The 16,538-nt window shown below is 41.7% G+C and overlaps 1 protein-coding gene across 2 annotated transcripts in view; it reads left to right on the top strand.

Moving 5' to 3' along the window:
- LOC137261048 (RNA cytidine acetyltransferase-like) overlaps positions 1-16,538 on the top strand; it is a 202,082-nt gene that overhangs the window by 161,891 nt on the left and 23,653 nt on the right. For both annotated transcript variants that reach the window (XM_067798710.1, XM_067798711.1), the window contains exon 24: positions 15,472-15,570. In XM_067798710.1, coding sequence (XP_067654811.1) covers positions 15,472-15,570 — 99 coding nt within the window. The remainder of the gene's footprint in view (positions 1-15,471; positions 15,571-16,538) is intronic.

The following is a 16,538-nucleotide window of genomic DNA, read 5'->3' as shown; positions in this document are numbered from 1 at the left end:
TATCAAATTTGTGATTATTGTGCATTTATCATGCACGTATGTGTCTACTGTGTAGATTGCGGCTGTGGGCAGTTGATCCTCACTTAATTTGTCCGATGTGCAAACCCACATGTTCTTGTAATAATTGTTGTAAATTTTGCATAGAATTGACTGATTCAGAATTTACTCTCTATACACGGTCTGTTTACAGACGTGCTAGGGACAAGCAATGTCGGCTTGCATTAGTCATGTCTAAAACAAGTGGTTTAAATTTGAGCCACTGTTTAACTACATCTGCTGAGATTCATTCCAGTGAAATGTCTGGTGTTTCTCTGGGGCTATGTCTGGGGTCCGGCGTGTCATCCCCTATACCTCAGAAGAGATCTTCCTCAGAAGCAGGGCCATCACAATTGAAGAAGGCTAAATCATTGAAGATGAAGTCATCTTCTGCCAAGTCATTGCAGAGTCATCATTCTTCGATGAAGAAATCTTTTGGAGAAGAAATTGACTTATCTCCGATTAGCAGCCCTTGATCCTACACAACGAGGTAGATATCAACCAACGCAGTCATCAGGTGGCATCATCTAGATCAACCACGACGGCATCTTCGATGCCTATCAACCCTGATGAAGAGTGACAGACAACGCAGACTTCGTCAACCTTACCAGTCACAGCAGACAACTTTACAGTTCAACTGTCGCTACACACAACGCAGCAGTTCAACGCAGGCGCCTTTATGCAACAGTTTACCACGCAGATGCTGAATTTGATGGAGTGGCGTTTTGAGAAGAGAGAAGACTGCACTCGTCATGCAGCTTGGCATGAGCACTCACCTAGATCTGCAGTCATCGGAGGATGAAGAGGATGTGTATGAACACTCTCGTTGAAGAAGGTCGTCATCAGCGTCCCCTTCTTCACATTGCAGTCAAGAGAGAGATCCACTCATACAAGTGAAGATTCGCGCTTGTGGGAGTGCACTCGTGGGAGTGCACTCGTGGGAGTACTCATCAACGCAGAAAGTCTTCTTCAGTTTCCGCAGCTCATCGAAGGCGCTGTCGACAGTCATCACCCTACTTATCTGTCTATTTTTATGGGAGGGATCGTCAAATGAATATTTCACACTCATGGAGGGATGAAGATAGACATTATTGAGTATCCTCATTTGAGGAAGCCCTATTCTTGGACTCTGAAGTCACATCGTGGATCACGACTGGACTAGACTTAGCCTCACATTCCAAGGACTCCAATGAAGCTAATACTTACATGATGAAGGATGACGACATTGATACACGCCAATACCTCCGATATCAATGATTCCTGAGATGTTATCCATGGCTTTTACATCAGCAACCAAGTTTCAAAAACAACATGTGCCATCGTTCAACGTGAGTCGTTTCCCTCTACATCGTATGGAGCCATTTGTCAGAGCGCCGGCCGTCGATGAAGCCTATATCATCAGTCCAGCCCACAATAAATCTTACAAGATAGATGACAAGAGGCTTGCACAACTCGACACCACTACGAGGTGTACTTTGTTTGGATTGGCTTGTTAGAGAACCATCAATGAGACTTTTATTGCAATGGTCAACAATCAGGATAATGAGGAGGAAAGATTGATCCTGTCAGCGCTGGTAACACAGAAGAAGGATCAGCAATTTGTGGCTGATCACTAAGCGTCTCCTATGGCGGGATTGAATCTAATTCGTTGACAAGGTCTCCTATCTACAGTGTCATGTTTACCAAACCTTTGTATCAAGTTCCATGGTCAGCGCCTACTCTCTATGATGGGAAGATTGAATAAGTAGCTAGGATGGTTGCTCAAGACTCTTGAGAAGTCATGATGATCAAGTCTATTGACACTCTGACATCTGTACTTAAGCAGACAAATCAACGTTACACCAACAAGTCCAAGTTCTCCAGGGTACAAAGAGCAAGAGATAAAAAGTTCAACACTTGTGAAGAGAAGCCATCCTCTTTTCGTCGCTCCCGTGGAGGAAACAAGCGCCCCCAGACATCCAACAGTGTGTCTATGGGAGGAATGAGTGAGTGAGTGAGTTTAGTTTTACGTCGCACTTAGCAATATTCCAGCTATATGGCGACGGTCTGTAAATAATCGAGTCTAGACCAGACAATCCAGTGATCAACAACATGAGCATCGATCTGCGCAATGGGGAACCGATGACATGTGTCAACCAAGTCAGCTAGTCTGACCACCCGATCCCGTTAGTCGCCTCTTACGACAAGCATAGTCACCTTTTATGGTAAGCATGCATGGGTTGCTGAAGGCCTATTCTACCCTGGGACCTTCACGGGTCCCTATGGGAGGAAGAAGAGATCAGTATTGAAGATCAGGTTTGGAATGACTGGAGTCTTCCACCCCCAGCAGCTGTTCCCATACAACCATCTCAAGTGGGTGGATGTCTTCAGAAAAGACTGGGAAAATTGGAGAATACTCAAAGACGACTACTTCATGAAATCTTGTAGAGATGGTTACAAAATCCCGCTAGGAACTACTCTGCCGCTCACAATAATACCAACTCCTATCGTCTATGCAACACATCAACTAGACAAGTTGACCAGCACCATAGCAACGTTGTTGAAGAAAGGAGCAGTAGAAGCTATACAGGCACAGAGTCTGACGCCCGGTTTCTACTCCCCAATCTTCCTGGTACCCAAGAAGAATTCCAGAGAGGAATTTCAACTTATATACAACATGAATGAATTCAACAAGTACTTCCTTCGGAAACCAGAACATTTCAAGATGATACATATTCCTCAACTAGGACTCCTCTTCCCTCAAGAAGATTATCTCGCTAGCATAGACTTGCAAGATGCATTCCTGCACATCCTGATACATTGAGATTCCAGGAAATATCTGAGCTTCCTTTTCAACGATCAACACTACCAATGGTGGGTCCTACCGTTCGGAATAAATTTCGGCCCTGTGGCTGTTTACTCGGATAACCAAGACCATAGTCAACTATCTACACTTGAGGGGTCTACGCAGTGCCTTTTATTTGGACGACGGCATACAAGCCTATCAAGAGAAAAGTCAACTCAGACTACAGTTAGACTTCATTATCATTATTTGTTTCATCACGACATCGAATCAGATTGTCATCCCAGAGGACCAGTGGGTCAAGATTCAAAACATGATAAAGCAAACTCCGTTGACACTTCCACAATGGCAGTGTGTACTGGGTGTCCTCATGTCAGCACAAGGTATGACCAGAAGAGGAAGACTATAGCTGCATCCATTACAACGGTTCTTGAATCTCGACAACAAAGGTCAGATTCCGCTCCCAGGCAGTCTGAAGCCTTTTTCACTTAGGTGGACTCACCGATCAAAGGTCTGGGCAGGGATTTATATAGTAGAGCTGGCATTCAACAACCATCTCTACGTAGAAGGATCGTTGCAAGGATGGGGAGCTCATCTAGACAACGAAGGAGCCGCAGGGATGTGGAACAAAGAAGAGTAAGCCCTTCATATCAACCAGTTGGAGATGAAAGCGGTCATTCATGCTATCCATCACTGGTCGACAATTTTGAAAGACAAGCTACTGATGATACACACAGACAACTCAACAGTGGCCTTTTACATAAACAAACAGTGGTCAACAAGATCGCCATCTCTTCTACACCTGATGTTTCAACTCTTCGATCTAGTCGACAGTGTGAATCTCCAAATAAAAGCATGTCACGTACCAAGAGCCTGCAACATCATGGCAGATGCCTTATCGCGTCCTCTTCGTCCATCACCAACAGAGTGGATGCTGCATCTGGAGGCATTTCAACTAATCAGCCAGACTGCAAATAGACTTATTTGCAGCAAGGTTCAATAAACAGACAACAACATTTGTATCACCAGTACCAGATCCGTTAGACTGGGCAACAGACACTCTCAGCATCCCATGGGAAGGACTAAATGCGTTCGCCTTTCCCCCTCTAGTGCTGCTACCAAAAGTCATTGAGAAAATAACACGGACCCAGTGCTACAACTGACGTTGGTTGCGCCTTACTGGCCAATGAGACATTGGTTTCCAACACTCATAGGGGAGTTAGGACAGCCAGCTCTACAACTACCAGATTGGAACAATCTTCTCGTCCATCCCCACATGAAACAGGTACACGACAACCCGCCTGTATTCTCACTTCACGTGTGGAACGTATCAAAATTTGTTTAAAACACAGAGGATACTTGGTGAGAGTAGTGAAAGCAGTTACTTTAGCCTTACGGAAATCTACTTGCACCCTTTATGATGACAAATGGAACTGGTTTGAGACGTATGCCAAGAAGAAAGTCTTCACGGTGATGAAGGCAACATATCCGCAGATAGCAGAATATTTATGTCATGACATTCCAGAGGTCTGAAAGGCTCTACATTATCTACATATTTGGCAGCTGTCAGCTCACCATGGAAACCGGAACCAACCTGACTAAATTACCAGAGTTACTTGCTTTACTACGCTCTTTCAAGTTGGAAGATCAACAGCGTAGATTTAGAGCTCCAGCATGGGATCTACACATCGTACTTCAACATCTCACAAGTGATGGGTACGAGCTGCTTGATTGGACCTCAGTTGAACTGCTAACTCAGAAGACGCTGTTTTTACTTGCCTTGGCTACAAGTTTTCATGCAAACCATCAACAGACAGCCCATCTGGGTCTACGATGGGATTTTATTGTGAAAAATCAACTGCCAGGTCAACCAGATAGACAATTCCACATACAGGCATTATCTTCAATCCTAGGACCACATGATACTCCAGTCAGAACACTGAAGATATACATCACATGTACTAAGTCTAGAAGGCAATGTTTCAAGCATCTCTTTATCCCAATATCATGAAATGATAATTCATAACAAAATCCATTATTAATTGGAACCAGTACAAGCAGTACATTAGCATTCAAATATTAGGAAAATATCAATATAGAATATTAGTTTCATCATGTGTCAGTAATAGCTTAGGGTTACAATTAATAATAAATTTTGGTATGAATTATCATTTCATGATACCAATATCCACTGAGACACCTACGGAAGTATCCCACAACACTATCTCAGTGTGGATCAGAGCTGTTATATTGAGAGCCTGTTAAGCAGCAGGATTGGATCCTCCGCGAGCTTCCAACCCACATGAAGTCAGAGCCTTGGCCTCTACACTAGCGCTACATGAGAATTGCTCGCTATCAACTATAATGGAGGGCTGCTTTTGGAAGTCAAACACTGTGTTTGCCAACCGTTACTTACGAGACATAGCCACGGAGGACATCGCTGGCAATTATCAGTTTGAGCCTCTCGTCGTTGCTCAGCAACTAACAGTTCCCTAACAGTCGCTCAGTTCTACAAAGGCCCTGACTTCACTCACCCGACTTATCTCGTGACTTGTGGAAGCCAGAAGTTCTGCAGAGTATAATGGTGGAAAGTCCATGCGCACCTCTTTAACAGACTAACATGAGCGATTATGACCCTGTACTCGTAATGAAGATACGTGTACATGAAGAAGGGTTGCAACCAGTCTCAATTGCTTTATCTTGACATTTAGTTGCATCAGAAACTAGCAGTATGCAAGTAGTTACTTTTGATGTCATCATGTACCTGTCAACGAAGTTGTCTATGGAAGACAAGTTTGACTGGATATGATCCCTGCTGAATCTACACTGAATATTAGAAGAACAGGACCGAATTATCTCCGTTACAAGTCCCTGTTAAGTTGGGAAATTATTTGACATAGTTTTGAACAACCAGCCTGACCCACCGCCGTTTCAATCGGATTCTGTAAGCAATTAAGCATGAGCCAAGATAAGGAAAAATATGTAATTTTCTGAATAAATTGATATTTTATACTTATCCTGACTCATGATGAAAGCCCTCCCATCTGCCCCTCATAGGCACTCTGAATTCCTATAATTCTAGAGTCAGGCGATTATTAAAGAGAGAATGACAATCATAGCAGATCAGCTTACCATATGCGTGGGTAAAGGGAGGCTACACATGGGTGAGTGTATTTTTACGACTGCTTCTTTTAGAAGGGAACGTCAAGGAATTTCAGGTGTTCCACTACCTTCGCCAGAAAGAGGAGATAAGCAATTAAGAGTCAGGATAATTATGACATATCAGTTTTATTCAGAAAATTACATATTTCTGCAAAACATGGTAGACAAATCAGTCAGAAACTAAAGTGGTGCCTTTTGCTATTAGCAGGTTTTTGTGATTTATTATTTTCTCAGTCTCCATGGAAACGTTTCGGACTTACTCTCAAAAGTGAGGGGTGTGTTTCGTTTCCAGAACTTGAAAACTATGTAACATCTTTTGGCAAATCTTGACAGATACGTGAGGCAGACCACAAAGTGGTTACTTTTCCTGTTTACAGTTTTGGCATTTTTTTCATGGAAACATTTTGGCTTTGTTTCCGGAGCACAAGTCTAAAACCACTTCATATCTTTGAACAGATCTTGGCAGATATGTAAGACAGATCTTGAAGTGGTGCCCTTTGCTATTTGCAGATTTGTGTCATTTCTATTTTTCATGATTTCCATGTAAATGATCCATACTTAGTCTCTAAAGGGATGGGTTTCATTTGTGGAGCACAACTCAAAAACCATTTGATATCTTTCAACAGGTCTTGGCAGATATGTGAGACAGATCTTGAAGTGTTGCCTTATGCTGTTCAGAGATATATGGCATTTATAATTGTATTATTTCCATTGAAATGTTTCAAACTTAGTCTTTTCAAACATGTGGGGGCCAGGGGGATATGTCATCTTATGATGACTCTTGTGTTTCATTCTGTTTATGATGTATTATCTGATGTACCTTTAGAAAGACAGAGGCCAATTCAACAAGCAAATGTTACTTCCCAAACATGAAATCAATTTATTGAATGACATTATTTCTTTGAAACTTTCTGCAGACTGTTCATTTAATGAAGTTAACTGTTGTGTCTTTGCTGCTGCTCAGTCCTTGGATGAATTTCATACAGTTTCCAAAGAAAAAGCATCTAAAACTATTAACAGTACGCTGAAGAAAAAATGCTTTCAAGTAAACCTAACAGAAACTAGAAAATACTGTATTTCCTTAAGGCCTCTAATAAGTGCCAGGTCTCTAAGAAGCACTGGGTATAGACATTTGCATTTGTTTCACTAATGTATTCTCCCTTGGTCTAAAAGTAGATATATTTAGGGTTGGTTCCTTACATCATTACTTCCAGTCATTCATGTGGCATGGACCACATGACATGGGTCAATCGGTATTCTCCAGTTACAGAGTCAGCAATCAGGGGCTTTCATGTTTACAAACATGTATGGGATCCACTCATGAGTGAATGGTTACAGGCCTGTGTGGAGAATAATCATCCGAATTACATAGGTATGCAAAGACAGAACAGTAGTTGGCCATGTTCCTTGTGAATTGTCATACATACTTCTTCCTTTATAAAACGAGGTGGTCACCTTATGTGCAAAGTCTTACCAGAACATTGGCACTCTGAGACTCTGAGATTGCTGATAGATAGATAGATAGATAGATAATCAGGGAGTCCAATGTCAAAATGACAAATGACAATTTGGAGAAAATTGAAATTACAGTACAAGACAACAAAATAAAAGGTACTTGTCGAAATTGTTGATTACCTTAAATCAAAAATACAGGTTGGGACTGAAAGAAAATATTGAAAAAGAAAAACATCGAACAAAATAAACCTTTCAGAAATAATGAAAAACACTTCTACAGGCGATTTTGTGATGGTGAGCATGATAACCGCCTCCTAAGGATGCCAATGAAATGCTCTGGAAACAGGTCCGTAAGCGGCAACTGTTCCCTTGTGTCCAAACACCTTTACTTCACTGTTTCAATTCTCTTGTGGATGCAGGTGATGTTCCTCCATGTTTCTGCATATCGTAAGGTTACACAGTGCATTTTTAAACTTATCCTATCTCACGGTATGCCATTGTCTCTGTTGCTTTGACACTGGGTGGAACAATGCAAAACTTTTCTCCCAAGGCCTCTCTTGCTCATTTGCCTGTGCATCCACAGAATGCAACATGCCCCACTAGCTACTTATGTGACCACCTTTGAATCATCATTCTCTTTTTGTCTCACCTGATTGTGGATGTGTTTTATCTCCCAATCCACATGATGGGGGAAGACCAACCAGTCAAAGGCGAGAAAAAAAAAGTGCACAATGCAACAAAGTTTTCTTTTCATTCTTCCTGTGTCAATTGTGTGGGACAATGTAAATGGGACATTTGATATTAGAAATGTAAGCATCTTACCTGTCAGTCTTTCAGGGATTACACCATGGCCTGTACTCAATGTATTCCTGTTATCACTGGTCGTTGGTCACAGTCTCCTCACTCCAACGATGAAGATTTTATGTGTCTTCAGACTCATACTTACTGGAAGATCTCTGGGAACTTCATGGTTCTCGACAATCCAGATTGAGTCCTTCGTTGTAGATCCTGTATGGTGGTTGTTGAGCTCTCTGCAATCCCAGCAGCCACTTCTCATAGCTGTGCCAGTCAAATGATGGCTTCAGTCATGGGCTTGCATCGTTTGTGGTTACCAGTGGGGTGTTATTCTCCATCCACACAGCAAGCACTACTCTTGCTTCCATTTATGATGGGTGCTCTTTTATCCCGGGCCCAATTGAAGTAGTACTGGGGGTTGCTGAGGCTGTTTCTACTTTTAGGTATTTCAAACCCTTACTAGAGCAGCTGCCTGTGTCTCAACAGCAGCCCGCGTTCCTGTCAGCTTCCTATCCTTTGACACCAGCGAAGGAGACTGGTAGGTGGACGGCTCCACTTCGGTCCTAGAAGAACAAGAAAGATATGGGCAGGGGCAAGGCATGTGGGTCCCAGCAGAATTTTCGGGGGAAAGTGTAGTCTGACCCAGCTTACTGTTAATCTCTCCGACGCCCTTGGTGTTCCCTGGGCAGGCAAGTGTTACATTGCCAAGTGTAGGGGTACACTGCCTCCTTCCAAATGTCCCTCTCGGCGGCAGGCTGTCCCTCTTCCTTCAGGAATGGTAGGCAGCCACTTGAAATCCCAGAGTCCTGCCCACACTCAGGGAAGGCCTTTTGCCACAGTTGAAGAGGCATCCACCCCATTTCACTGAAGTATGTCACACACCAATGCCGACCACCGAGGAAAAAGCAGATATCCTCTGTACTGAGGTCTTTGCTTTGCTAGACATCGAGGTGGTCATTAAAATGAGGGATTCTATTCCATGTATTTCATAGTGACCAAGAAAGACGGAGGGTTCAGGCCCATTCACAGTCTTGATCTGAACCATCTCATTCAGGTGCCATTTTTTCTGATGGAGACACTTCACTCTGTGATTTCATCTGCGATTGGCTCATGTCAATCGACCTCAAAAATGTTCCAATATACCCCGATTTCAGGAAGTGTTTTCAATTCTCCTTTAACGGGCTGTGTTACCTGTTCCATGTTCTCCCCTATCGCATCGCCACTGCGCCAAGGGGTTCACGTAACTAATGTTGATTTTACAGCCCAGTTAGCCAGATCTCGGGGTCAGTTTTGTCATCTGTACCTTGACAACTGGATTCTATTGACATTAGCCCAGCAGTTAAGTCTTGATACCACTCACAAGGTCCAGATCAAGCAGGACCACATCAGTTTCTTGAATCTACCAGGGCCTCAGGCCAGACGTGGCTGCAGTTGCTAGGCAACATGACGGCGATGGTGGACTTGGCTTGGTTTGCACGGTTGAGGATGCAACCCATACAAGGTTACTAGACTGTTCTCAAGGTGCCGAAGTGGCTGCTTCTTCACTAGCGGTGGTGGACAGACTTGTAATAAACTGTCTAATCAACATACATTGCCAATTGTCTGTGATAACCAAATACAACCAAATCCATGTCTAAATAGTAAGGTGCAAATATGGGATGTCCAGTTATTCCAAGATAATCAAGATGTAGAAGCATATTGAAGGCTTTTTCAGGTAAACGATGTTCAGGCATAGTAATTATTTTACACTAATATTTTAAACAGGGACAATAAGATGATATGTACAATGGGAACCTCCCATATTCACCATAAACCATAGCATTTGGTGTTGACAAACCAACATGTAGAAACTTTTTACAGGCAAGCCAATGAATATTTTCTATGGTATAATACTCTCTAAAACCCCATATTTCACATCCATACAGTAAAATCAGTAATAGTTTCAAGTAAATAGTTGGTAGAATAGCACTGAACAGAGGAACAACAGAGTGAAGTTGTAATAGTGGTTTCTTTACTCTTTTCACCAGGTTAAGTACAGACATATTCAGATTCAGTGTATGAGTAAACAATATGCCAAGGTATTTATAATCATTTACAACATTCGTGTGTTTATCTTAAAAAAAAAACCCGTTTCTCGTTTCTCTCTGGCCAACAAAGGACCACCTCTATGGAATGCAACAATATTAGTTTTATCTAGATTCACACTCAGCTGTCATTTATCTGCATGCGCTGAAAGTATATCTAGTTGATTTTGAAGACCATGTACAGTACTGGACATAAGAATGACATCAGCAGCAAATAATAACATGAAAAGTTTGATTACATTGGAAGAAAGTTGGATGCTATGTTTACCAGAGTTCATGATATCTAAATAGTTCACTAATGAAATAAGAGAAAAGTAGAGGACTTAAAACACATCCTTGACACAAGCCGACAGGACAGTCGAAAAAGTAACTTATGCCATCGCCACAGCAGACACATGATTTTACATTGGAGTACATCGATCTTATGATACCTTACATTTTACGAAGCAAACTCCTATTTCTTAAACATTTACATAGTCTACACATAAACATGAGCAGTCCGATTGGTTTTCAAGAGTTTTGTGGGGTAGGTTTGTGGTCAGGTGGTGCGTCTAGAGATGGACAACTAGACCCCCATGACCTACATCCTCAAACAGGGCGTTATGGTATCTCTGTCCCTTCTTCAGGCGGTATGGCAGTTTCTGCTGTGGTGCGCCCTTTACATTCTAGCCCCTCACAGGTGGAGGTTGTATTGGGGGATATTTGAGGTTATCTCCCACTTGTATGGGTTGTTACAAGTGGATCTGTTTGCCTCTGGGGCGATGAACCAGCAGTGTTTTGCTCTTGGATTCCAGAGCAGTAGCCAATGACTTCTTCCAGCTTTACTGGTTGGGAAGGATTCTGTGTGCATTCCCACTGATTCCATTAATTCAAGGATCCTGTCGCAGCTTGCCACCCAGCCAGCTCGACTACTTGTGCTCATTGCACCTCTTTGGTCATCTCAAAGCTGGTATCCGGTAATCTTCAGGTTTCTGGCTCAGCCTCTTGTACCGTTAACCCTTTCGACCAGACTTACTATCACAGAATTGCGTGCAGCAACGGAATCCCAGGATTCAGTGGGTGGATTGGCCACTATCCAGAATCACCACCAAGCAAGTTGAATTCCTGCACCAGTTGCAGTCACAATTCTGGCTTCGTGGAGGGAAATGTTCACTGTGAGGATAGATGCTATGGTGCCTATTGAGTTACTGACTTTCAGTTGGCCTACTGGGTACCCTACTGGGTACCTCTCTTTGATGTGTTCAGGTCTTACATGTATGTAAGACCCTCCAGTTTTATTTCAAATGAACAAAGGACATCTGTATGGACAGTCAGTTGTTTTGCAGTTTTGCTGGGGGTAAGTCTGGTCTTCCAGTGAGCAAGCAGACTATTTCCAATGGCTTGTCTCTGCCATTTGTACTAATTATGTACATAAAGGGCTTACTCCTGAGGGCTCATTCTGTTAAAGCTGTCACCACCTCAAAGGCATATGCAGCAGCTCTGCCTATTGAGGAGATCTTCCAGCTGAGCATGTTCATTTGCCATTACTAGCTTGACTGACACTCTCGTGAGTGTACTCTGTTTAGTCAATCAGTTCTTAGCACTGGGCAGAGTTGTCACTCTCGAGCTGAATGAGCCCTCGAGTTTCCCTCCCACTGCATTCTGTACTTAGTGCTGGGCTATTCCAATCTCCCCTCTAGTTGGTTGTGAGCTGTTTGGTGGTATTTTTTTTTATCCAGCACTGTTTATTTTCACTAGAATGGCGAATATTAGCACATGTGTCCTGCCTTTGCTTCTGATACAATCCTGGCCTGTGACATTTTTGACATATATATACTTTGTATTCTCGTCCAAATTGAGAGGGGGTCGGTATTTCTGGCTCATAAATTATTGGGTTATTATAAGCATAACCTTTTTCTTACGCCGTGCCTAGTCGTATCATCACCATTCAATGTATCGTGGACATTTGATTGGGTAAGTGTGAATTTCATCTATTTTTAGACGAGGGGAATTCCACTAGTTACGAAGAGGGTTTTGCTAGACAGAATGCCATTCCCGGTCTGTAGGAGTAAGGTACCCCAATGAGGATCTCTTATGAGAGGTTGGGGTTGATGATTCTTTGAAGAGAGTGCTCCTTAGGGGAGGGCCACCCGCCTCCCTACATTCTGTTTGATAGTGTTCAGCTTGGAAAGTGACTTACAAAGTGACAGCGTAGAGTTACCTGTTGTTTGTAGATGGGTTCATTCTAGGTTTGGTAGGTGTGGTCCATTGAGACGCAAACCTGTTTTTTTGTTTTGTAAATATTTTATTCAAAATATGGTTACCACTGTTGTAGAAATTTTTAAAGGTCACATGCAACATAAAGTACAACTTTGCAGATCCTGATACCTTTTGGTATGTACTTAGCGAAACAAATCATCAAAAATGCCAATTCAACTTATAAAGTTGAAAACAAACATGATAAAAAAAAAATCCTGCAAAATCAGGGTTCAAATGATTCACTAAATGTCCCCTAGTGCTGGGGGAAAGAGTGGTTTCAACACTGTGCCCGTAATGCATGCGGAGTGAATAGGAGCTTGAAACAGAATGCATGCCCGGAGTATGAGGTCATGAGCGGTAGTCTGTCCTTGGTTGTGTACACAAACAAGTAAATAATCTACTTGTTACATAAAAACAACTTGTTGATTGTCGTAAGCAGCCTCTGTCACAAAGAAAGCACAATGTCTGGTTTATTGACACCTACATGTCTGCTAGCCCGTCTGCTAAAAACAAAATGCAATACACAGTTTCAATCATTGACCACATGCAATTTGAACTGAACACCTATCAGGCTATACACCATAAACAAAATAAATTAATTTATGACTTGTGCACCCGAGTCCTGTCCCTGCCACATTATGTAATAAGGCAGGTGTGATACTTGTACACATGACATGTTTTTATGTCTGTGGGTTGCAAACAAACTACATCCATTTTTCTCGGATGACTGGATCTGACAGAAACTGGTGCGGTTTCAAGTCCTGCTTTGTACTTGGACGAATGACAGTTTCCAGCCATGCAGTAGTTCACCATCTCTACTGAGATGATTTTTGATTGGATCAAGCGCAAATTCAGTAAATATGTATTTACAAAACCCAACATCTCTATACACATTTGTTATGGATAACAACTTCTAGTATATATGATTTTGTTGACAACAGTATATGAATTCATACTGAAATGACACATCAAGTACAGTAAAAGAAGTTGTTACCCATAAAGAATCTTACTTTCATGTGACTCGCCATACTTCTAAAATGCCCATCAAACAGATAAAACAGTTATTGCACACAGTTTGTGCACTATTTTGTTTACATAGTAGACCAAAACTTACCTATTCAGTAAAGATGTAATATACAGTATGCATAATAAAATTATCATTTCAGTCCCGTCTCGATACATTTTCACCTCATTCATTATGAATAGGTATCCCCCCATTTTCACCAATTTAATACTGGAGCCCCAAAAAGATTAATCCTCTAACTATAAAGGAATCAGCACAAACTTTTAGTCCAGAGTAGCTACACAACTGATTAATATGACCTAGACATTTGATCTGGAAGGCATCTCTCCACATGTGTTAATTATGTTTTTTAAGAAAGTTTATTTTTAGAGGTTTCTTAACAAATCTTCTTCATGTTGGTGCTCAGTAAATAAAAATGCAAGATAGGACTGTTTGTGCAAGAGCAGCTACAAATTCAGTTGCCTGGAGCTTAATTTGGTTATGTTAAATATGTTGAAGGAACAGTGTTTGGGGTATGCAAAACATTGACAACATGTTCATTGTGATACCATACTCTGCAATGGCAAAATAATCTTCATAAACAAGTCTCAGGTTAAGATGATGTCAAATGTTTGGCGTGTAATTAGTAAAGTGGAAGGAGAGCATTAAAAGGTTTTTAAGTTCCTCTCCAGATAGGAGCACTTCCGTCAAATTCAACTGAAGTCAAACTTGTTGCCGTGGAATCGCAAAATATATTTTAATGAGAATTCCAAAACTACTGAAAAACACTAATCCACTACTAAATACATGTATGTATGAAATTTGGTGAAGAAACAGTGAATGGTTTGTAGGTTCTGCTCCAGGAAAGGACACTAGCACCAGTGTTCGTCAGAGTCAAACATGTTGCCATGGAAATCCCCAAAATATTTAATTCAGAATTCCAAAACTGCCAAAAAACACCATTACACTACCAGACCTATTTATGTGCCAAGTTTGGTGAAGAAACAGTGAACGGTTTTAGAGCTCTGCTCTCGAAAGTAACAAATAAGCATGAACACAGGGACAGAGTCCATTTTAATACCTCTGTAAAACATGTGGGGCATAATTATCTTCATATTAAATTACATCTAGAACTTCAGTCATCACTGGAAGAATCCTCCACATCATAATTGTCAGCATCTGGGATGCTGCCATCACCATCATAGCAGCTGTCCCCATCAGAATCTTGAGTTGTTTTGGCCTCACCATCCTCTGCCACATATATATATGCATGTAAATCTGTCTGCTTATCATGTCAGACTTCCTCAGATTTCTAGGGTTGGAGAACCCTTCTTAGCTCTCTGGGGTTTGCTTTCAACCAGTGCTAAATCACTGGGGTCATACTCTGGCACTTGCGAACTGACCAATGACATTACTGCTTACAATTAAGATAGTAGATTAGTAATTACTTTTCATTTGACTATTTGTTTGTGTTTTTGAGCATTTAGCTAGTCAGGATTCAGGAAACATAATCAGTTCCCAAATTATCACTAGCAATGCAGGCCAACTTCAGTAACTTTTGACATGCCTGAGCAAAGGTCAGCTAGCATTTTGCTAGCAGACATGCACTTATTTAGAACACTTATCAGGAGGATGGGTATGGCAGAACTTGGAACTGGTTTGGTTGGTGTCAGGAAGGAGGGTATGGCAGGACCTGGACCTCTTTTGGTATGAGCAGAAAGTATAAGGTTGGAATAGGGAGCTGTTTTGTGAAAAAAACATAAAGGAGTAGTTTATGGATCTTGAACATCTGCACATAAGCAGTCACTTATATTGGCCACCCAAAAAATAGAATGGAACAACCTGAAAGTAAATGAAGTAAAGGACATACTGAAGTATCTTGAAAGTTATTTTCTTATATGTGATATTGTTTTCAGTTTTTTACTGAGATTGTGGAAGCTGACATAGAAAGTCTCATGGTGGAGGAGAAGGATGTCCAGATGACTCCTGTTGGCCAAACATTGGAAGAAGATCTGGTTGGTACACTGGGTCGAAAGGCCACACCTTGTTGATGCTTCAGAAGGTTTAGGGGGGGTGGGGAGCTGTTGGATTACACCTTGTTGATGTCATAGTAGGTTCAAAGGGGCTGTTGGGTCAAACAATGGACAGTGTTGTATTTGGCACTCATGGGCTAAAGGATTGCCGATTGCTTTTCATGAGTACTTGTATCATCAATTCTAATCTCATTTCCCACTATGAGTGATCTCTTAGCTATGTTTGTGATATTTTGAAACAAGTTTTTAAATGTCAAGTTAGACACAAAAAACAATCATCTGCCATTCTTTGTTACCACATGGAGACAATTGCTTCTTGTGCCCATTTTGCTAGCAGTTTAAGCGTTTTAAAAATAGCACTGATGAAGCTACGGGATAACTCATAGTGGTAACTTTGAGCAGATATAGATGCTACAGGTATACTAGTGGTGGCAGTCAAAGTCAAAGTGTTAACATTAAGTACACTGTGTAGACCATGGACAACATTCCAGTGGGTACAGGGTCTGTTGGGTCACATCCTAGATGACTATCCAATTGGTACTGTAAGGCCGAGGTGTCAACAATGGATGACATTCCAGTGGGTTCAGGGTCTGTTGGGTCACATCCTAGATGACTATCCAATTGGTACTGTAAGGCCGAGGTGTCAACAATGGATGACATTCCAGTGGGTTCAGGGTCTGTTGGGTCACATCCTAGATGACTATCCAATTGGTACTGTAAGGCCGAGGTGTCGAACAATGGATGACATTCCAGTGGGTACAGGCTATGTAGAACCACACTCTGAAAGATCTTCCACTGGGTATACAAGGACGGTAAGATTAGAACATGGAAAACAATTATCGTATATTTGATGAATTGCAATCTAACTCGAAAACTAATAAACAGAAAAGACTTGGGTGAACACTGATCAAAACATCGTACCAACTCTGAGGTTTCTGCAGAATTTTTGT

The sequence above is a fragment of the Haliotis asinina genome, chromosome 14, assembly GCF_037392515.1.
Source record: "Haliotis asinina isolate JCU_RB_2024 chromosome 14, JCU_Hal_asi_v2, whole genome shotgun sequence".
NCBI lineage: Eukaryota > Metazoa > Mollusca > Gastropoda > Lepetellida > Haliotidae > Haliotis > Haliotis asinina.
This window is presented reverse-complemented; position numbering and strand designations above follow the sequence as displayed.